This window comes from Ips typographus, linkage group LG5, assembly GCF_016097725.1.
Source record: "Ips typographus isolate SLU linkage group LG5, UJ_Ityp_2.0, whole genome shotgun sequence".
In the NCBI taxonomy this organism is placed as follows: domain Eukaryota; kingdom Metazoa; phylum Arthropoda; class Insecta; order Coleoptera; family Curculionidae; genus Ips; species Ips typographus.
Genome location: NC_138426.1, coordinates 7,407,946 through 7,431,484, shown reverse-complemented (window position 1 = coordinate 7,431,484; position 23,539 = coordinate 7,407,946). Strand labels below are relative to the sequence as shown.

Genomic DNA, 23,539 nt, shown 5'->3' with positions numbered 1-23,539 from the left:
GAAAAGGATAACAAATGATTTGAGTGCCCACGTGATAGTTTACCAACTTAACATTCTAGATCACGTGATGAGGGTGAGACACACCGGTATAGTTGATGTCTCAGAGTAGGCAGAGTTAAATAGTAAAATTATAATTTTATTACACAAATAATCCTTAAACATTTATTTAACACACACTGACTCATTAAAATCCTTTTTTTAGAACCGGCTAAAAGCAGTATGGGTAGGAAACATTTCATGTAACTTTGGTTGCCTAACGTCGCGCACTGCATACACGAAAAATCAAAGTAGTTTGCGATGACGTAACCAAAGATGAGTGTTTATGCCGAACCAACAACCGATTGATATTTGCCGTGTAACTTGTCAAATTTGTCACTAAATATATGTGTAAAATTGAAATTGGATGGCAAACACCATACTAGAGGACCATGAAACACAAATTTATCTCAAAATTTTTTGGTAAATGGAAGAATTAAAATAATATGAAACTTAACCTAGCTGTCAGAATCAGACGGTGTTTCAGGGATGGAATCCACATCCATTTGGTTCTCTTCGGGTTGCTCGACATTAAGCGAATCATCACTTCCTGCAATTTGTTTTTTTAAAACACCATCAATAATTATTATAGAAGCTAACTGACCTTCTGGATTGTCAGGTTGATTAGCCTGCGCACTGGGCGGCATATTATCAGGTTCCCTTTCGGCGGGGCCTTCGGCCTGCACAGGTCTTGGCTGAGGCTTGGAAGCGTACAATTTCGGACAGAGGGCGATCGATTTCGTGGTGTTGTGCGTCTTGTAGATCCCCACCAAACAGTCGCACAGCTCGAACATGTTCGAACGTAAGGAAATAATGATAAATTGCGCGTTTTTCGTTCGTTCTTTGACGTAGTGGCCCACGATCGAGACGTTTTTAAAGTCGAGGGCGGCGTCGATTTCGTCCATGACGTAGAGCGGGGACGGTTTGTAGTAGTGCAGGGCGAACACCAATGCGAGCGACGATAACGTTTTTTCGCCTCCGGACAGGTTTGAGATTTTTTTCCAGGTTTTTCTAGGTGGTCGCACACTTAAAAAAAAAATTCGTTTGACATCTTGGAAAAATTAATGTCACTTTTTTTGACAGATCACAAGTGAATCAGATACAGATTCAAATCAGTCAGTCAAATACTTACTTGAATTGAATGCCTTCACTGAACGGATCGTACGAATCGACCATTTCAAAGTCAGCATCACCGCCCAACGTAATCATCTGGTACATTTCTTTCAGTTTCATTTTAATAATGTGATAACCGGCGACAAACTCTTCTTTGCGTCGTTTGCGCAAATCGTCGTAGAGCGCCCTCATTTGCGTACGTTTTTGCGAAATTTCGTCCAGTTCTTTGGCGCGTTCCGTGTACACGACTTGTTTTTTCAAGTAGACCTAAATGGGTCCGCTTCGATTATAAAAACGGAAGATGACCGGAAAAATCTTACCTGAATCGCCGCTAAATTGGGTTTGGCCGCTTTAAGGAAATTCTCTGCGGTTTGCAGCTCCTTTTCTATGGCGGTAGCGTTCGTTTCCTCGATTTCCTCGTCCGTGTACTGTTTCAGTTCTTCTACCGGCTGATCAGGGATTTCTTGCAATTTCAGATGCTCTAACTATGGACAATTTTTAAGTGTATTAAAACTCAGTTTTTCCTCAATCGTAGTGTCATGTGACAATTGTCAAATTTAAGCTTAACTTTAGTGACGTACTTTAGCTTGATAGGATCGAATCACGCCCTTGTATTCGGCGAGTTTCTTGTCGAACACGGCCATTTTTTCGTCCACGTCGATTTTTTCCATTTTCAATGCTGTCTCTTCTTTGACAATTTTTTCGACATGTTTACGAACCTCTGAGGAAGATTAACTAATAGTTAAACAGGCAATTTAGTGTGACGCGAACTAACTTGAAAACACTTCTTCCCGATCGGCCAACTGCGCGGTAATCTCTTCGACGAGTTGTAGAAGCTTCTTGGCGTCCTCGGCCACCTCGTTTTTCTCCTCTATCATTGTGCGCAAGCTTGCTTCCATCTCCTCCACGTCTTGTTCCATTCGAGCGATGTTCTCTGTCGTACTCTTGTAGTTCCTACAGTGTTTTGTCTTTGTTAAATTCAAAATTGTTCACGCGTGACATTTAAGCTTGGTTCACGTGAATCCGGAACATTCGCGGAATGCGGACAGCGGAAAATCGTTCAGCCAATCCGCGTTCTGTCCGTCTATCCGGACCGGATTGCATATTTTGATATTTTCCACGCGTAAACGTCGTAATCATGACAGGGACAGAAATCAAAACAGAAACAGCAAAGCAAATATGTCCGTGAAGATGAACGAAAACGATTTTAACACTACGCTAATTGATTTTGTCCAAAGTTACCCCATTTTGTGGGATTCTAAGCACCCTCAACACAAGGATAATAATGCCTTGAAGAAGGCGGCTTCAGATTGCCAATCGAATGAAAACAATTATAGGTATTCAGTACAGTCAGAGAGAAAAGTGCTGCCAAAGTTTGAACTGCCAGAAACACAGTTTGAAAAGACAGTCAGAGACAAAATCGCCTGTAAAACCCACTTGGAATGAGAAAATGACAGTTTTAAGCACATTTTTGGAATCCTCGTTAAATTTCCTATTCAGTTACTTGAAAAAACCGTATAAAATGTAGTACAGTCTGGGAGAAAAACAGTGTCAAATTTTGAACTAAACGAAACACAGTTCGAAAGGACAGTCAGGGACAAAATCGCTGGTGAAACCCACTTCTAGTAAGAAAATGTTTGATTTAAGTACATTTTTGGAATCCTCATTAAATTTCCTATTCAATAGCCAAAAAAAAAAACAAAAAACATATCGGTACAGTCATGGTGAAAAATGGTGTCAAAGTTTGAATTGTTAGAAACACAGTTTGAAACGACAGTCAAGGACAAAATCGCCTGTAAAACCCATTTGTGGTGTGAAAATGACAGTTTTAAGCACATTTTTGGAATCCTCATTAAATTTCCTATCTACTAACCTAAAAAAACACTACCAAATTGAGTACAGTCAGAGAGAAAAACAGTGTCAAAGTTTGAACTAACAGAAACACAGTTTGAAAGGACAGTCAAGGACAAAATCGCCTGTAAAATTAATTTGTGGTGTGAAAATGACAGTTTTAAGCACATTTTTGGAATCCTCATTAAATTTCCTATCCAATAGTCTAAAAAAACACTAAAAAATCGAGTATAGTCAGTTAGAAAAACAGTGTCAAAATTTGAACTGCTAGAAACACAGTTTGAAAGGACAGTCAAGGACAAAATCGCCTGTAAAACCCACTTGTAATATGAAAATGACAGTTTTAAGCACATTTTTGGAATCCTCATTAAATTTCCTATTCAATAGTCTAAAAAAACACTAAAAAATCGGGTATAGTCAGTTAGAAAAACAATGTCAAAATTTGAACTGCTGGAAACACAGTTTGAAAGGACAGTCAAGGACAAAATCGCCTGTAAAACCCATTTGTGGTGTGAAAATGACAGTTTTAAGCACATTTTTTGAATCCTCATTAAATTTCCTATCTACTAACCTAAAAAAACACTACCAAATTGAGTACAATCAGAGAGAAAAACAGTGTCAAAGTTTGAACTAACAGAAACACAGTTTGAAAGGACAGTCAAGGACAAAATCGCCTGTAAAACCAATTTGTGGTGTGAAAATGACAGTTTTAAGCACATTTTTGGAATCCTCATTAAATTTCCTATCCAATAGTCTAAAAAAACACTAAAAAATCGGGTATAGTCAGTTAGAAAAACAATGTCAAAATTTGAACTGCTAGAAACACAGTTTGAAAGGACAGTCAAGGACAAAATCGCCTGTAAAACCCATTTGTGGTGTGAAAATGACAGTTTTAAGCACATTTTTTGAATCCTCATTAAATTTCCTATCTACTAACCTAAAAAAACACTACCAAATTAAGTACAGTCAGAGAGAAAAACAGTGTCAAAGTTTGAACTAACAGAAACACAGTTTGAAAGGACAGTCAAGGACAAAATCGCCTGTAAAACCAATTTGTGGTGTGAAAATGACAGTTTTAAGCACATTTTTGGAATCCTCATTAAATTTCCTATCTACTAACCTAAAAAAACACTACCAAATTGAGTACAGTCAGAGAGAAAAACAGTGTCAAAGTTTGAACTAACAGAAACACAGTTTGAAAGGACAGTCAAGGACAAAATCGCCTGTAAAATTAATTTGTGGTGTGAAAATGACAGTTTTAAGCACATTTTTGGAATCCTCATTAAATTTCCTATCCAATAGTCTAAAAAAACACTAAAAAATCGAGTATAGTCAGTTAGAAAAACAGTGTCAAAATTTGAACTGCTAGAAACACAGTTTGAAAGGACAGTCAAGGACAAAATCGCCTGTAAAACCCACTTGTAATATGAAAATGACAGTTTTAAGCACATTTTTGGAATCCTCATTAAATTTCCTATTCAATAGTCTAAAAAAACACTAAAAAATCGGGTATAGTCAGTTAGAAAAACAATGTCAAAATTTGAACTGCTGGAAACACAGTTTGAAAGGACAGTCAAGGACAAAATCGCCTGTAAAACCCATTTGTGGTGTGAAAATGACAGTTTTAAGCACATTTTTTGAATCCTCATTAAATTTCCTATCTACTAACCTAAAAAAACACTACCAAATTGAGTACAATCAGAGAGAAAAACAGTGTCAAAGTTTGAACTAACAGAAACACAGTTTGAAAGGACAGTCAAGGACAAAATCGCCTGTAAAACCAATTTGTGGTGTGAAAATGACAGTTTTAAGCACATTTTTGGAATCCTCATTAAATTTCCTATCCAATAGTCTAAAAAAACACTAAAAAATCGGGTATAGTCAGTTAGAAAAACAATGTCAAAATTTGAACTGCTAGAAACACAGTTTGAAAGGACAGTCAAGGACAAAATCGCCTGTAAAACCCATTTGTGGTGTGAAAATGACAGTTTTAAGCACATTTTTTGAATCCTCATTAAATTTCCTATCTACTAACCTAAAAAAACACTACCAAATTAAGTACAGTCAGAGAGAAAAACAGTGTCAAAGTTTGAACTAACAGAAACACAGTTTGAAAGGACAGTCAAGGACAAAATCGCCTGTAAAACCAATTTGTGGTGTGAAAATGACAGTTTTAAGCACATTTTTGGAATCCTCATTAAATTTCCTATCTACTAACCTAAAAAAACACTACCAAATTGAGTACAGTCAGAGAGAAAAACAGTGTCAAAGTTTGAACTAACAGAAACACAGTTTGAAAGGACAGTCAAGGACAAAATCGCCTGTAAAATTAATTTGTGGTGTGAAAATGACAGTTTTAAGCACATTTTTGGAATCCTCATTAAATTTCCTATCCAATAGTCTAAAAAAACACTAAAAAATCGAGTATAGTCAGTTAGAAAAACAGTGTCAAAATTTGAACTGCTAGAAACACAGTTTGAAAGGACAGTCAAGGACAAAATCGCCTGTAAAACCCACTTGTAATATGAAAATGACAGTTTTAAGCACATTTTTGGAATCCTCATTAAATTTCCTATTCAATAGTCTAAAAAAACACTAAAAAATCGGGTATAGTCAGTTAGAAAAACAATGTCAAAATTTGAACTGCTGGAAACACAGTTTGAAAGGACAGTCAAGGACAAAATCGCCTGTAAAACCCATTTGTGGTGTGAAAATGACAGTTTTAAGCACATTTTTTGAATCCTCATTAAATTTCCTATCTACTAACCTAAAAAAACACTACCAAATTGAGTACAATCAGAGAGAAAAACAGTGTCAAAGTTTGAACTAACAGAAACACAGTTTGAAAGGACAGTCAAGGACAAAATCGCCTGTAAAACCAATTTGTGGTGTGAAAATGACAGTTTTAAGCACATTTTTGGAATCCTCATTAAATTTCCTATCCAATAGTCTAAAAAAACACTAAAAAATCGGGTATAGTCAGTTAGAAAAACAATGTCAAAATTTGAACTGCTAGAAACACAGTTTGAAAGGACAGTCAAGGACAAAATCGCCTGTAAAACCCATTTGTGGTGTGAAAATGACAGTTTTAAGCACATTTTTTGAATCCTCATTAAATTTCCTATCTACTAACCTAAAAAAACACTACCAAATTAAGTACAGTCAGAGAGAAAAACAGTGTCAAAGTTTGAACTAACAGAAACACAGTTTGAAAGGACAGTCAGAGACAAAATCGCCTATAAAACCCACTTGGAATGAGAAAATGACAGTTTTAAGCACATTTTTGGAATCCTCGTTAAATTTCCTATTCAGTTACTTGGAAAAACCGTATAAAATGTGGTACAGTCTGGGAAAAAAGCAGTCAAATTTTGAACTAAAAGAAACACAGTTCGAAAGGACAGTCAAAGACAAAATCGCCTGTAAAACCCATTTGTGGTGTAAAAATGACAGTTTTAAGCACATTTTTGGAATCCTCATTAAATTTCCTATCCAATAGTCTAAAAAAACGCTAAAAAATCGAGTATAGTCAGTTAGAAAAACAGTGTCAAAGTTTGAACTAACAGAAACACAGTTTGAAAGGACAGTCAAGGACAAAATCGCCTGTAAAACCCATTTGTGGTGTGAAAATGACAGTTTTAAGCACATTTTTGGAATCCTCATTAAATTTCCTATCTACTAACTTAAAAAAACACTACCAAATTGAGTACAGTCAGAGAGAAAAACAGTGTCAAAGTTTGAACTAACAGAAACACAGTTTGAAAGGACAGTCAAGGACAAAATCGCCTGTAAAACCAATTTGTGGTGTGAAAATGACAGTTTTAAGCACATTTTTGGAATCCTCATTAAATTTCCTATCTACTAACCTAAAAAAACACTACCAAATTGAGTACAGTCAGAGAGAAAAACAGTGTCAAAGTTTGAACTAACAGAAACACAGTTTGAAAGGACAGTCAAGGACAAAATCGCCTGTAAATCCAATTTGTGGTGTGAAAATGACAGTTTTAAGCACATTTTTGGAATCCTCATTAAATTTCCTATCTACTAACTTAAAAAAACACTACCAAATTGAGTACAGTCAGAGAGAAAAACAGTGTCAAAGTTTGAACTAACAGAAACACAGTTTGAAAGGACAGTCAAGGACAAAATCGCCTGTAAAACCCATTTGTGGTGTGAAAATGACAGTTTTAAGCACATTTTTTGAATCCTCATTAAATTTCCTATCTACTAACCTAAAAAAACACTACCAAATTAAGTACAGTCAGAGAGAAAAACAGTGTCAAAGTTTGAACTAACAGAAACACAGTTTGAAAGGACAGTCAGAGACAAAATCGCCTATAAAACCCACTTGGAATGAGAAAATGACAGTTTTAAGCACATTTTTGGAATCCTCGTTAAATTTCCTATTCAGTTACTTGGAAAAACCGTATAAAATGTGGTACAGTCTGGGAAAAAAGCAGTCAAATTTTGAACTAAAAGAAACACAGTTCGAAAGGACAGTCAAAGACAAAATCGCCTGTAAAACCCATTTGTGGTGTAAAAATGACAGTTTTAAGCACATTTTTGGAATCCTCATTAAATTTCCTATCCAATAGTCTAAAAAAACGCTAAAAAATCGAGTATAGTCAGTTAGAAAAACAGTGTCAAAGTTTGAACTAACAGAAACACAGTTTGAAAGGACAGTCAAGGACAAAATCGCCTGTAAAACCCATTTGTGGTGTGAAAATGACAGTTTTAAGCACATTTTTGGAATCCTCATTAAATTTCCTATCTACTAACTTAAAAAAACACTACCAAATTGAGTACAGTCAGAGAGAAAAACAGTGTCAAAGTTTGAACTAACAGAAACACAGTTTGAAAGGACAGTCAAGGACAAAATCGCCTGTAAAACCAATTTGTGGTGTGAAAATGACAGTTTTAAGCACATTTTTGGAATCCTCGTTAAATTTCCTATTCAGTTACTTGAAAAAACCGTATAAAATGTAGTACAGTCTGGGAGAAAAACAGTGTCAAATTTTGAACTAAACGAAACACAGTTCGAAAGGACAGTCAGGGACAAAATCGCTGGTGAAACCCACTTCTAGTAAGAAAATGTTTGATTTAAGTACATTTTTGGAATCCTCATTAAATTTCCTATTCAATAGCCAAAAAAAAAACAAAAAACATATCGGTACAGTCATGGTGAAAAATGGTGTCAAAGTTTGAATTGTTAGAAACACAGTTTGAAACGACAGTCAAGGACAAAATCGCCTGTAAAACCCATTTGTGGTGTGAAAATGACAGTTTTAAGCACATTTTTGGAATCCTCATTAAATTTCCTATCTACTAACCTAAAAAAACACTACCAAATTGAGTACAGTCAGAGAGAAAAACAGTGTCAAAGTTTGAACTAACAGAAACACAGTTTGAAAGGACAGTCAAGGACAAAATCGCCTGTAAAATTAATTTGTGGTGTGAAAATGACAGTTTTAAGCACATTTTTGGAATCCTCATTAAATTTCCTATCCAATAGTCTAAAAAAACACTAAAAAATCGAGTATAGTCAGTTAGAAAAACAGTGTCAAAATTTGAACTGCTAGAAACACAGTTTGAAAGGACAGTCAAGGACAAAATCGCCTGTAAAACCCACTTGTAATATGAAAATGACAGTTTTAAGCACATTTTTGGAATCCTCATTAAATTTCCTATTCAATAGTCTAAAAAAACACTAAAAAATCGGGTATAGTCAGTTAGAAAAACAATGTCAAAATTTGAACTGCTGGAAACACAGTTTGAAAGGACAGTCAAGGACAAAATCGCCTGTAAAACCCATTTGTGGTGTGAAAATGACAGTTTTAAGCACATTTTTTGAATCCTCATTAAATTTCCTATCTACTAACCTAAAAAAACACTACCAAATTGAGTACAATCAGAGAGAAAAACAGTGTCAAAGTTTGAACTAACAGAAACACAGTTTGAAAGGACAGTCAAGGACAAAATCGCCTGTAAAACCAATTTGTGGTGTGAAAATGACAGTTTTAAGCACATTTTTGGAATCCTCATTAAATTTCCTATCCAATAGTCTAAAAAAACACTAAAAAATCGGGTATAGTCAGTTAGAAAAACAATGTCAAAATTTGAACTGCTAGAAACACAGTTTGAAAGGACAGTCAAGGACAAAATCGCCTGTAAAACCCATTTGTGGTGTGAAAATGACAGTTTTAAGCACATTTTTTGAATCCTCATTAAATTTCCTATCTACTAACCTAAAAAAACACTACCAAATTAAGTACAGTCAGAGAGAAAAACAGTGTCAAAGTTTGAACTAACAGAAACACAGTTTGAAAGGACAGTCAAGGACAAAATCGCCTGTAAAACCAATTTGTGGTGTGAAAATGACAGTTTTAAGCACATTTTTGGAATCCTCATTAAATTTCCTATCTACTAACCTAAAAAAACACTACCAAATTGAGTACAGTCAGAGAGAAAAACAGTGTCAAAGTTTGAACTAACAGAAACACAGTTTGAAAGGACAGTCAAGGACAAAATCGCCTGTAAAATTAATTTGTGGTGTGAAAATGACAGTTTTAAGCACATTTTTGGAATCCTCATTAAATTTCCTATCCAATAGTCTAAAAAAACACTAAAAAATCGAGTATAGTCAGTTAGAAAAACAGTGTCAAAATTTGAACTGCTAGAAACACAGTTTGAAAGGACAGTCAAGGACAAAATCGCCTGTAAAACCCACTTGTAATATGAAAATGACAGTTTTAAGCACATTTTTGGAATCCTCATTAAATTTCCTATTCAATAGTCTAAAAAAACACTAAAAAATCGGGTATAGTCAGTTAGAAAAACAATGTCAAAATTTGAACTGCTGGAAACACAGTTTGAAAGGACAGTCAAGGACAAAATCGCCTGTAAAACCCATTTGTGGTGTGAAAATGACAGTTTTAAGCACATTTTTTGAATCCTCATTAAATTTCCTATCTACTAACCTAAAAAAACACTACCAAATTGAGTACAATCAGAGAGAAAAACAGTGTCAAAGTTTGAACTAACAGAAACACAGTTTGAAAGGACAGTCAAGGACAAAATCGCCTGTAAAACCAATTTGTGGTGTGAAAATGACAGTTTTAAGCACATTTTTGGAATCCTCATTAAATTTCCTATCCAATAGTCTAAAAAAACACTAAAAAATCGGGTATAGTCAGTTAGAAAAACAATGTCAAAATTTGAACTGCTAGAAACACAGTTTGAAAGGACAGTCAAGGACAAAATCGCCTGTAAAACCCATTTGTGGTGTGAAAATGACAGTTTTAAGCACATTTTTTGAATCCTCATTAAATTTCCTATCTACTAACCTAAAAAAACACTACCAAATTAAGTACAGTCAGAGAGAAAAACAGTGTCAAAGTTTGAACTAACAGAAACACAGTTTGAAAGGACAGTCAGAGACAAAATCGCCTATAAAACCCACTTGGAATGAGAAAATGACAGTTTTAAGCACATTTTTGGAATCCTCGTTAAATTTCCTATTCAGTTACTTGGAAAAACCGTATAAAATGTGGTACAGTCTGGGAAAAAAGCAGTCAAATTTTGAACTAAAAGAAACACAGTTCGAAAGGACAGTCAAAGACAAAATCGCCTGTAAAACCCATTTGTGGTGTAAAAATGACAGTTTTAAGCACATTTTTGGAATCCTCATTAAATTTCCTATCCAATAGTCTAAAAAAAACGCTAAAAAATCGAGTATAGTCAGTTAGAAAAACAGTGTCAAAGTTTGAACTAACAGAAACACAGTTTGAAAGGACAGTCAAGGACAAAATCGCCTGTAAAACCCATTTGTGGTGTGAAAATGACAGTTTTAAGCACATTTTTGGAATCCTCATTAAATTTCCTATCTACTAACTTAAAAAAACACTACCAAATTGAGTACAGTCAGAGAGAAAAACAGTGTCAAAGTTTGAACTAACAGAAACACAGTTTGAAAGGACAGTCAAGGACAAAATCGCCTGTAAAACCAATTTGTGGTGTGAAAATGACAGTTTTAAGCACATTTTTGGAATCCTCATTAAATTTCCTATCTACTAACCTAAAAAAACACTACCAAATTGAGTACAGTCAGAGAGAAAAACAGTGTCAAAGTTTGAACTAACAGAAACACAGTTTGAAAGGACAGTCAAGGACAAAATCGCCTGTAAATCCAATTTGTGGTGTGAAAATGACAGTTTTAAGCACATTTTTGGAATCCTCATTAAATTTCCTATCTACTAACTTAAAAAAACACTACCAAATTGAGTACAGTCAGAGAGAAAAACAGTGTCAAAGTTTGAACTAACAGAAACACAGTTTGAAAGGACAGTCAAGGACAAAATCGCCTGTAAAACCCATTTGTGGTGTGAAAATGACAGTTTTAAGCACATTTTTTGAATCCTCATTAAATTTCCTATCTACTAACCTAAAAAAACACTACCAAATTAAGTACAGTCAGAGAGAAAAACAGTGTCAAAGTTTGAACTAACAGAAACACAGTTTGAAAGGACAGTCAGAGACAAAATCGCCTATAAAACCCACTTGGAATGAGAAAATGACAGTTTTAAGCACATTTTTGGAATCCTCGTTAAATTTCCTATTCAGTTACTTGGAAAAACCGTATAAAATGTGGTACAGTCTGGGAAAAAAGCAGTCAAATTTTGAACTAAAAGAAACACAGTTCGAAAGGACAGTCAAAGACAAAATCGCCTGTAAAACCCATTTGTGGTGTAAAAATGACAGTTTTAAGCACATTTTTGGAATCCTCATTAAATTTCCTATCCAATAGTCTAAAAAAAACGCTAAAAAATCGAGTATAGTCAGTTAGAAAAACAGTGTCAAAGTTTGAACTAACAGAAACACAGTTTGAAAGGACAGTCAAGGACAAAATCGCCTGTAAAACCCATTTGTGGTGTGAAAATGACAGTTTTAAGCACATTTTTGGAATCCTCATTAAATTTCCTATCTACTAACTTAAAAAAACACTACCAAATTGAGTACAGTCAGAGAGAAAAACAGTGTCAAAGTTTGAACTAACAGAAACACAGTTTGAAAGGACAGTCAAGGACAAAATCGCCTGTAAAACCAATTTGTGGTGTGAAAATGACAGTTTTAAGCACATTTTTGGAATCCTCATTAAATTTCCTATCTACTAACCTAAAAAAACACTACCAAATTGAGTACAGTCAGAGAGAAAAACAGTGTCAAAGTTTGAACTAACAGAAACACAGTTTGAAAGGACAGTCAAGGACAAAATCGCCTGTAAAACCAATTTGTGGTGTGAAAATGACAGTTTTAAGCACATTTTTGGAATCCTCATTAAATTTCCTATCCAATAGTCTAAAAAAACACTAAAAAATCGGGTATAGTCAGTTAGAAAAACAATGTCAAAATTTGAACTGCTAGAAACACAGTTTGAAAGGACAGTCAAGGACAAAATCGCCTGTAAAACCCATTTGTGGTGTGAAAATGACAGTTTTAAGCACATTTTTTGAATCCTCATTAAATTTCCTATCTACTAACCTAAAAAAACACTACCAAATTAAGTACAGTCAGAGAGAAAAACAGTGTCAAAGTTTGAACTAACAGAAACACAGTTTGAAAGGACAGTCAGAGACAAAATCGCCTATAAAACCCACTTGGAATGAGAAAATGACAGTTTTAAGCACATTTTTGGAATCCTCGTTAAATTTCCTATTCAGTTACTTGGAAAAACCGTATAAAATGTGGTACAGTCTGGGAAAAAAGCAGTCAAATTTTGAACTAAAAGAAACACAGTTCGAAAGGACAGTCAAAGACAAAATCGCCTGTAAAACCCATTTGTGGTGTAAAAATGACAGTTTTAAGCACATTTTTGGAATCCTCATTAAATTTCCTATCCAATAGTCTAAAAAAACGCTAAAAAATCGAGTATAGTCAGTTAGAAAAACAGTGTCAAAGTTTGAACTAACAGAAACACAGTTTGAAAGGACAGTCAAGGACAAAATCGCCTGTAAAACCCATTTGTGGTGTGAAAATGACAGTTTTAAGCACATTTTTGGAATCCTCATTAAATTTCCTATCTACTAACTTAAAAAAACACTACCAAATTGAGTACAGTCAGAGAGAAAAACAGTGTCAAAGTTTGAACTAACAGAAACACAGTTTGAAAGGACAGTCAAGGACAAAATCGCCTGTAAAACCAATTTGTGGTGTGAAAATGACAGTTTTAAGCACATTTTTGGAATCCTCATTAAATTTCCTATCTACTAACCTAAAAAAACACTACCAAATTGAGTACAGTCAGAGAGAAAAACAGTGTCAAAGTTTGAACTAACAGAAACACAGTTTGAAAGGACAGTCAAGGACAAAATCGCCTGTAAATCCAATTTGTGGTGTGAAAATGACAGTTTTAAGCACATTTTTGGAATCCTCATTAAATTTCCTATCCAATAGTCTAAAAGAACGCTAAAAAATCGAGTATAGTCAGTTAGAAAAACAGTGTCAAAATTTGAACTGCTAGAAACACAGTTTGAAAGGACAGTCAAGGACAAAATCGCCTGTAAAACCCACTTGTATTAACACTATTCCGTCAAACCATTCCGCAGCTGTGTCACTCGTCACATGTGAACGACAAGTAGTTTTCCGTGCGTAAAAAGCATTCATTCCGCACCCCGCGCTCCGTTATAATTCCGGATACATGAGAACCGAGCTTTAAAAAGATGGAGGAACTTAGGGTCAAGCTAAGGAAGGAGCTAAAACAGGCAAATCGAAGTTTTCCTCAAGTTAACTGGATTCGTCCGAATTCAATTTGACAGTTAAGCACGTGATGGTCACTGTCATTCGTATACAGCCATCACGTGGTAAATAGTTCAATTATATGACACCATAAAGTTGGTAAAACTATCTGAGGCACAATAGTACAGAAAAAATCGATGATTTTTATGAAAAACATTAGATGTCAGGTTTAAAACACTTTCTGGAAGATTCTGGCACTTTTTGGAAGGTTGTCAGTAGTATTTAGAGATCTATGGAACGTTCAAAATGGTTCTAGAGGCTTCTGGCAGTTTAAAACAGTTATGGAAAGGTTTTAGACACCTCTAGAGGAATATGGAGCCTTTTAGAAGGTTCTCAGTAGCATTTAGACGTCCCTGGCATTTTTAAAATGTTGCTAGAGCCTTCTGGCAAATTCAAACAAGTCTGGGAAGGCTTAAGACCCTTGCAAAGGGTTCTGACACTTTCTAGAAGGTTGTCAGTAGCATTAAGAGGTCTATGGAATTTTCAAAATGGTGCTAGAGGCCTCTGGTAAATTAACACAATTAACAGTTATGGGAACATTACGTCATGTTATTTTCCCAAAAATACGCACCTTTCCGCCGTTTTGACGGCTACACGCAACTTTGTCACTTCCGCTTTGGACATTTCAATATTTTTGGTGCACTCCTTGATCAGCTTATCCACTGTTCGGATCTTGCCCGTGCTCTTGTCCTTGATCTCTTTCGTAAGCTGATCCACTTGCACCTGGAGCTCTCCGGCTGTATCCATGGCCGCGTCGAGTTGACGTCTACGCGCCTCCACTACCTCCTCGAGTTTTTTCACTTGGGCAGGGTCGGACACCGTGGATTTGACTCGAGCAATCTACAGAGTTACTTATAAACATTGATTTTGACGTCAAGCTGACACGTACCTGATCTTTGATTTGCCGTTGTAAATTCGGCTGTTGGGTGCGTAAATTCTTCAGCTCGCTGGTGAACTTTTCCGAGTTGACTTGCATCTCTCTGAGTACGGGCTGAAGCTCGGCAATCTGGACGGTTAGAGTGTTTTGACGTTGCCGTAACTCCCTCACTCGCTGCTCCATTCTAACCACCTCCTCTTCGAGGCGGTTGAGTTCGCGCGGATCCACTTTGGCCACGGCGACTGATTGCCCCATCCGCCCTCTGGACACGCTCTTACCCCCACCGCTCATTGTGCCCGACGTTTCGATCAAATCGCCCTTCATCGTGACCACGCGGAATCGTTGCCTACCAAAAGCAATCCGGGACGCTTGCTCCAAATCGTTGGCCACCAGAGTATCCCTCAGCGCGTAGTAAAACGCCGTTTTCACTCGATCGTCTTGAACTTTGATCAGATCGTAGAGCCGATGCACGTTTTCGGGCGTTTGGATGCGCGATTCGGCACGATCGCGCAAATGTTCCTGTTTCTCCAACGCGATAAACACGCCCCTGCCCACGTTATTTTGTTTCAGGTATTCGATGCACCATTGGGCGCAATTTACCGTGTCCACCACGATATTGTCGAGAGGACCGCACGCCGTCGATATGGCAACGTCGTATTTCGCGTCTATGGCGCCCAAATCACCCAAACGACCAAACAAACCTGTTGGACAACAAAAAAAAAAAAAGAATTAGTGCAAATCGGTGATTTAAGTTGGTTCAAAGAAACCAACAAGCTGAAAAGCTTCTATTTTGAAAGTTCCATAGAAGTCGAAATGTTACTGGCAATCTTCTAAACAGTTCGAGACTCCTAAACTTTCCCTTAACTGTTTTAAATTGCCAGAGGCCTCTAGGACTATCTTGAAAATTCTATAGACCTCTTAATGCTACTGACAACCTTCTAGAAAGCGCCAGATTCCTCTACAAGTATCTTAGACATTCCCAGAACTGTTTTAAACTGCCAGAAGCCTCTAGTGTTAGAATTTGTTATAACTAATCTTAAATAAGACGAGTTAAAATTATGTCTAGTTTGTAAAAAGGTAAAATTAGTATAAAAAAACACTAAAAAATCGAGTATAGCCAGTTAGAAAAACTTGATTTTTCAAAATTTTGTCAAATTGTCAAAACTTGATTGTCAAAATTTGAACTGCTAGAAATACAGTTTGAAAGGACAGTCAAGGACAAAATCGCCTGTAAAACCAATTTGTGGTGTGAAAATGACAGTTTTAAGCACATTTTTGGAATCCTCATTAAATTTCCTATCCAATAGTATAAAAAAACACAAAAAATCGAGTATAGCCAGTTAGAAAAACAGTGTCAAAATTTGAACTGCTAGAAATACAGTTTGAAAGGACAGTCAAGGACAAAATCGCCTGTAAAACCAATTTGTGGTGTAAAAATGACAGTTTTAAGCACATTTTTGGAATCCTTATTAAATTTCCTATCCAATAGTATAAATAAACACAAAAAATCGAGTATAGCCAGTTAGAAAAACAGTGTCAAAATTTGAACTGCTAGAAACACAGTTTGAAAGGACAGTCAAGGACAAAATCGCCTGTAAAACCCACTTGTAGTGTGAAAATGACAGTTTTAAGCACATTTTTGGAATTCTCATTAAATTTCCTATCTACTAACCTAAAAAAACACTACCAAATTGAGTACAGTCAGAGAGAAAAACAGTGTCAAAGTTGGAACTAACAGAAACACAGTTTGAATGGACAGTCAAGGACAAAATCGCCTGTAAAACCAATTTGTGGTGTGAAAATGACAATTTTAAGCACATTTTTGGAATCCTTATTAAATTTCCTATCCAATAGTATAAAAAAAACACAAAAAATCGAGTATAGCCAGTTAGAAAAACAGTGTCAAAATTTGAACTGCTAGAAATACAGTTTGAAAGGACAGTCAAGGACAAAATCGCCTGTAAAACCAATTTGTGGTGTGAAAATGACAATTTTAAGCACATTTTTGGAATCCTTATTAAATTTCCTATCCAATAGTATAAAAAAAACACAAAAAATCGAGTATAGCCAGTTAGAAAAACAGTGTCAAAATTTGAACTGCTAGAAATACAGTTTGAAAGGACAGTCAAGGACAAAACCGCCTGTAAAACCAATTTGTGGTGTGAAAATGACAGTTTTAAGCAAAAAAAACGCTAAAAAATCGAGTATAGTCAGTTAGAAAACTAATCTTAAATAAGACGAATTAAAATTATGTTTAGTTTGTAAAACGGTAAAATTACATTTTTGTAATATGGTACAAGTTAGTTTTTGAAGTTGATGTAGTGAAATTTTTCGGGCTGTCTAATTTAATTTTCTTATCATAAAATAAAACGTTCCAAGTTATTACTCTGTTGCTGATTACAACCCAACAGGTTATGGGCCCAGAGTTCGTTAAGCTGCGGAAGTGATTTTGAAGATAGTGTTACAGAGGTCTTCAGTAAAAATAAAATTTGGACCTGGTGTTTGGTCATAAAGGCATAAAATTAAAAACTAAAATGACGGAGGAAGACGTTTCTCAGATTGAGAGATTAACAAATAGTGAAACATATCAAATTTGGAAATTTCAAGTCACAATCCTGTTTAAGGCACATGGATTATGGGAAATTGCGTCAGGAATAAAGAAAATGGAAGATCTGGCAAATGATAAGGAAAAAGCAGATTTTGAAAAGAAAGACGCCCGAGCTCAGAAAATAATAATAACAACCATAGATAAGAAGCAACTAATGCATATTTTTAACTGTTCTAAAGAAACGTACGACAAGCTTAAAAACATATATGAGAAACAAACAGAAGACGAAAAATGTTATTTGATGCAACAATTTTTTAATTTTTCGTACAGCAAAGGAACTGACATTTTAATGCACATTAGCAAAATTGAAAACTTGGCATGTAGGCTGAGAGTACTTGGACAAGATATCCCAGACAGTATGTTGGCATCTAAAATACTTGCAACATTACCTGATCAGTTTAGAAATTTTGCTACGTCTTGGGAATCCACTTCACAAGGTGATAAAACCCTTGAAAATCTCTCAAACAGACTGATTGGAGAAGAAGAAAGACAGAAGAAACAATGCGAACCCGAAGGTATGGTTACAACAACCAGTAAATAAGAATAAAACAAGATTTGGAGGAAAATGTTTTAAATGTGGCAAGGAGGGACATATTGCTCGTTATTGTGACAAAAGGTCATGTAGAATATGTAAAAAAACAAATCATATAGAAAGCAATTGTTACTTCCGAAACAGACAAAGCCAACATCAAAGTCGACAGGAAACTCATAGCAAAATAGCTTTTCTATGTGAAGATATGGATTTAGAATCAAATACAGCAACTTTCTTCATTGACTCTGGAGCTTCATCGCATATGACAAGCAATAAAAATCTGTTCACTTCACCAAGAAGAATTCATCTATAACATCAGAGGGTAAAGGATTCATTGAAACAGATCAATGTGTTCTTGAAAATGTGCTGTATGTTCCGGAGTTAAGCAAAAATTTAAGGGCATGATTTTAAATACTGTAGAATGTGACCAAAAGATAAAGGATTGTGTAGTTTGCTTACAGTCTAAGCAAACTCGTAAACCCTTTAACAGCACTAGGACCAGAGCCACAAGACCATTAGAACTGATACATAGTGATGTGTGTGGTCCAATTGAACCAGAAACCTGGGATGGCAATAGGTATTTCTTGACAATAATGGATGATTTCACTCATTACACTCAAGTTTCCCTAATGACACATAAGAGTGAATCAGCTGAAAATCTTAAAAACTACATACACGAAGTGGAAGCTTGTCAAAATTTAAAAGTCTCAAAAATACGGTGCGATAATGGAGGAGAATATAAAAATCGAACCATAATGGAAAAGGCTAGAGCTCTTATATTTGAGGCAAACTTGGACAAGGCTTTCTGGGGTGAAGCTGTATACACTGCAACTTATTTGTTAAATAGAAGTCCTTCTAGTACTATTGATAAAACTCCTACTGAAATGTGGAATGGAAAAAAACCTGATTTAACAAATTTTTGGATGCATAGCTTATGCGAAAAGACTGGGACCAACGAAGAAGCTTGATTACCGTTGTGATGAGTACATTTTTGTTGGATACTCTTTAGGAAGTTATCGCCTGTGGGACAATAAAAATAGAAAAACCGTAACTTCCAGAGATGTTATCTTTAAAGAACCAGTGGTTAGACAAGAATTTAACACAACTAAAAAAACCGTGTTTCTGGAAGATAACCTAAATTAAGTGATTGAACATTTGGAACCTGCTTCAGATGTAAATTTACCTGAAAATGTGATGGATGAAATCTGCAATGAAAATGTACGTTTCTGATGTCCAAGAAGAAATCGAAAATAATATTCAAACAAGAAGTGGAAGAATCATCAAGAAGCCTCAATGATTAAATGAGTACGTAATGCTGTCATACAGCGAAGCAATAAATGAAGAGGAGTCATTAGAAAAAAATCAAACTTGGATGTATGTGGACAGAGAGGCGGCTAAAAGTAAGAAGATTTTAAGTAGTAAATGGGTTTTTCGAATTAAAGAAAATAATAAATATAAAGCTAGACTAGTAATTAGGGGATTTGAGCAAGAACAGGGAATAGATTATACGGAAACGTTTAGTCCAGTCATAAGTACAGCTCCGTTAAGAATTTTGATTGCTTTAGCTGCTAAAAATAGTTTAATAATTAGGAAATTCGATGTCAAAACAGCCTTTTTGTATAGCGAATTAAAAGATGAAATTTTTATGGAAATTCCAGACTGTTATTCGAAAGTAAATTGTGAAAATAAAATCTGTTTGTTAAAAAAAGCATTGTATGGGCTTAAACAAAGTCCAATGAGGTGGAATGAACATTTTACTTCTGTTTTAAAATCAATTGGTTTGATACACCTTAAAAGTGAACAATGTATAAACAAAAATGAATCCTCCACCTGATTTCTAGCGATTTACGTAGATGATGGTCTAATTTTAGGAAATGATGAGGAACAGATTAATATTTTGATTCAGAAATTAACAACTAATTTTGAGATAGTGTCCTGTAAAAATCCAACTTCCTTTTTAGGTATTGAGATTTGCAAAGGCAAAGATTCTATTAAACGTTCTCAAAGTAAGTACATATCAGAAATCTTGGATGATTTTGGTTTGGAAAACACGAAACCAGTTAGTACTCCCATGATTTATAATCCAAACACTGATGATACTTGTTTGAACAAAGTTTTTCCTTACAGAGAATTAGTAGGTACATTACTATATGTTTCGAATAAAACTAGGCCAGACATATCTTATGCGGTAGGATATTGTCGTAGGAAATTAGATAAACCGTCAGAACGTGACGTAGGAAATATTAAAACAATTTTGCGTTATTTAGTTTCAACAATCAATTTGGGCATTCAATATACAAGTCATAGTGAGGATTCAAAATTTGTTAGCTTATAGTGACACAGATTTTGCAGGAGATACTCAAGGAAAAGCACTACAGGATATATCATAAAATTTTGTGGTGGTCCTGTGGCATGGTGTTCTAAACGCCAACCTATAGAATCACTTTCCAGTACTGAAGCAGAGTATATAACTGTTGCAGAATGTACAGAAGCTTTTTTTTTAAAGTCAGTTATAGATGAGCTTTTGGGAGTAAGTATTCTTATTTAAGATTAGGAGAGGGTGTTAGAATTTGTTATAACTAATCTTAAATAAGACGAGTTAAAATTATGTCTAGTTTGAAAAAAGGTAAAATTACCTTTTTGTAATATGGTACGTTAGTTTTTGAAGTGTTGTGTAATTTTTTCGGGCTGTCTAATTCAATTTTCTTGTCATAAAATAAAACATTCAAAGTTATTACTCTGTTGCTAATTACAACCCAACATCTAAGACGTCTAAATGCCACTGACTACCCTCTGGTACTAACCTGGACATTTTCCTTCGCGTTTAGCCTGCATCAACGCGTCCAAAACTCGTCCTCTAGAGCTGGACGCTTGCATCGAACTGCGTCCCTCCTCCAGGCTGGCGCGTTTCACTCTCACGTCATTCACTAGAGTTTGTTCCTCGTGACGCGCTTGGAGCGACTCCTGATTGGCCTTGTCCAGTTCGCGTTTCGTTTCCGGAATTTTCCGTTGCAACTCCTCCACTTGTTGGGTGCGTTCTTTGATGGTCTGGGTAGCGTGCTCGTAATGCTCTTGCAGCTGGGCTAATTTGCTTTTTTCGCTTTCCTCGTTGCTCACGCACATTTTTAGTTCGGTTTCGGCCAAATTGAAGGCGGTTCTCGCTTCCGTTACGTTCCCTTTCAGTACGATTAAATCGGTTTCCAGTCGTTCCTTTTCAGTTTGTAACGGTTGAGTTTCTCTTTGAATGTTTTTTAAAATAACCGCCTTCTCAGCCTCGTGTTGTTCTTTTTGTTTTTGGCACTTTTCCAACTGAGCTTCTAAGCTTTTTATTTCTGCCTCATTCTCTTTGGGTACTTTTTCCAGTTTTTCAAGTTTCTGCTTTTCTTCCGCTATTTGTTGTTTGGTTTTCTTCCTGGCTTTGTTTTTGCTGACGAGGTTTTCTTGTAACTGTACGTCTCTCTTGTTAGCATTGTCAAAGGCTTGCGACAGGCTTTCCTTCTTTTTTTTCAGCTCCTCGTACACTTTTCCCTCCTCGTTCTGTTCTTCTAAATGTTTTTGCTTTTGTTCCTTCAAAGCTTTAAGTTTGTCAATGAATTCCTTCTGGATTACAAACAGTTCGTCTTTTGATGTTTGGGTTTCTGCTGATTTTGATGTGACCTCTTTACTGCAATTTGGTTACGTTTAGGTGATTGCTTGTCTAAAGGGTTAACTTACATTGATTTTTGGTACAAAAAATTTTTGCTACGAATCACCGTATTTTCCGTTTTAAGGAAATTAACGGCCTGTTGCATGGGCTCGCGCAATTCGGTTAATTCCTCCTCCACCATTTTGAGTCGGTTCAATTTTTCACTTCTACGCTCCGACAATACTTCCACCCGCTCAAACACCTGCTCCAGCGGTTTCTATTTCCCCACAAAAAAAACATACAAATAGAAACATCCATAAGAAACCAATGGGACAGACAAAAATGGCAACAAACTTCCGAAACGGATGTGACGTAATTTGGCAGTTACCAGTATTTCTAATGATATGGTAATGTGACCAAATTTATCACCATCTTTGTCTAGCTCATATGACATCTAAATATGTTTACTTATACAGGTGTACTAAATCCAAAACCGACCATAGGAAAACCGTGTAACTGACAGAGAAACGTAGATAATTGCATGCGCGGGACTAAGACAGTAAACGAAAAAAATATCAAGTAGGCCATATTTTCAGCGCGCTGTTGCCAAACGCCAAGTATCACTCAAATACCGTCTACAAAATAACTTTTTGACAACAGCGCGCTGAAAATATGGCCTACTTGATATTTTTTTCATTTACTGTCTTAGTCTCGCGCATGTAATAATGTACGTTTCTCTGTCCGTTACGCGGTTTTCCTATGGTCGGTTTTGAATTTACCACACCTGTATAACCTACTTTGTATCTTGTTGTACCGATAATATCTTCAAGGTACTCCAGCATACCAGTTTCGCCATCTTTGTCCCCCTTGCACTTCATCATAGCAATTTGTTCCACTTCCCCCTTGAACAGAATTAATTTACAATCAAGTATATTCAGTTCACTTTCATAATAAGTATACGGGCTGTCCCTTTTGAAGCTCTATGGACAGTTCAGACCAAATCTGACGTCACGATGACGTATTTTTGACAGTTGGTTTCAAATTACATCATTGTGAGGTCAAAATCACTCCTGACTTACCTGCAAGATTAAAAATCTATTGTGCTTCAAGTCAATTCCGTATTTTTGTAGTAAAATGGAAATTTCCTTAAACTGCACTCGCCGATCATTCAATTCGTAGTAGGATGAGTTGTCTTTTAATCCCATTCGAGACACCTTAAACTCACTCCCAGGTACCACATCATATCCATCACCTTCCTGCATTAGTTTTGGTTACTTTACTAGTAAAATAACAACAAAAAAAAACCATTTACCTTGTCTATAATTAGGGCAAAATGCACTGTTACAGTGCAGGCGTTCACATTTTGGTATTTTCTGGAGTTGTGAAGTAAAACTGACACTTTTTTGCTTCGAATTTTTGACGCTCTATAACCAAACACAAACAGCAGGGAATCGATCACGTTGCTTTTGCCGCTACCGTTTGGACCTACTATTGCGTTGAAACACTGCAAAACCAATGATTAGTCGGTTTGCAGCACTAAAAGAAGGGAAACACAACCTTATTGAAAGGGCCTAAAACTTCGTTTTCTGCATAACTTTTAAAGAAATTATTGGTGATTTTTGTGATGATTAGCCGCGGGCCGGTGGGGTCCATTGATAGAGTAGGAGGCTGTGCTGGTGGTATGTAAATTCCATCCACTTTGGTACCCTCATCATCTGATAAAGCCTCCTCATCTGAAGAGGAGGAGGCCGGTTCTTCCACTTCCATTTGTTGGGGTTTTAAGGGTGTTTTTTTCTTTCCACCTGCAGCCATTGCTAGTTTGCTTCCTGAACCACTGTAAAGTGTTTATTGTAATAGCGTTTTGTGCTATTTTGGTGGGTCTGTTTAGTGCTTATTTAATGAGCAAAAACCAGTTCAAGTAAGAATGACAGAAACTACTCACCAGACTCGGAATGGTTATTAACAGCACTATCACTATCACTACAAGTGTTTTAGAGGTTTGGTATGATAACTAATTAGAAAGAAAACAAACAAAAATTGATGAGAGCATTTTCCGTTTAGTAAACACTTTTTTAAAATTTGACAGATACGTTTTTGTGTTACGTCAAA

The 23,539-nt window shown here is 35.9% G+C and overlaps 1 protein-coding gene across 1 annotated transcript; it reads right to left on the bottom strand.

Annotated features, from left to right (window-relative positions):
* Positions 1–440: 440 nt before the first annotated feature.
* Positions 441–23,531, bottom strand: glu (structural maintenance of chromosomes 4-like protein gluon). The gene is made up of 15 exons (XM_081980057.1): positions 23,373–23,531; positions 22,988–23,264; positions 22,743–22,934; positions 22,510–22,686; positions 22,228–22,332; positions 21,520–21,707; positions 20,610–21,469; positions 14,678–15,366; positions 14,360–14,628; positions 1,925–2,103; positions 1,731–1,870; positions 1,470–1,634; positions 1,169–1,416; positions 641–1,062; positions 441–586 (listed from the first exon to the last, which is right to left on the bottom strand). The coding sequence occupies exons 2-15, from the start codon at positions 23,240–23,242 to the stop codon at positions 495–497; spliced, it is 3,981 nt and encodes a 1,326-aa protein (XP_081836183.1). The 5' UTR covers positions 23,243–23,264; positions 23,373–23,531; the 3' UTR covers positions 441–494.
* Between the last annotated feature and the right edge of the window lie 8 nt (positions 23,532–23,539).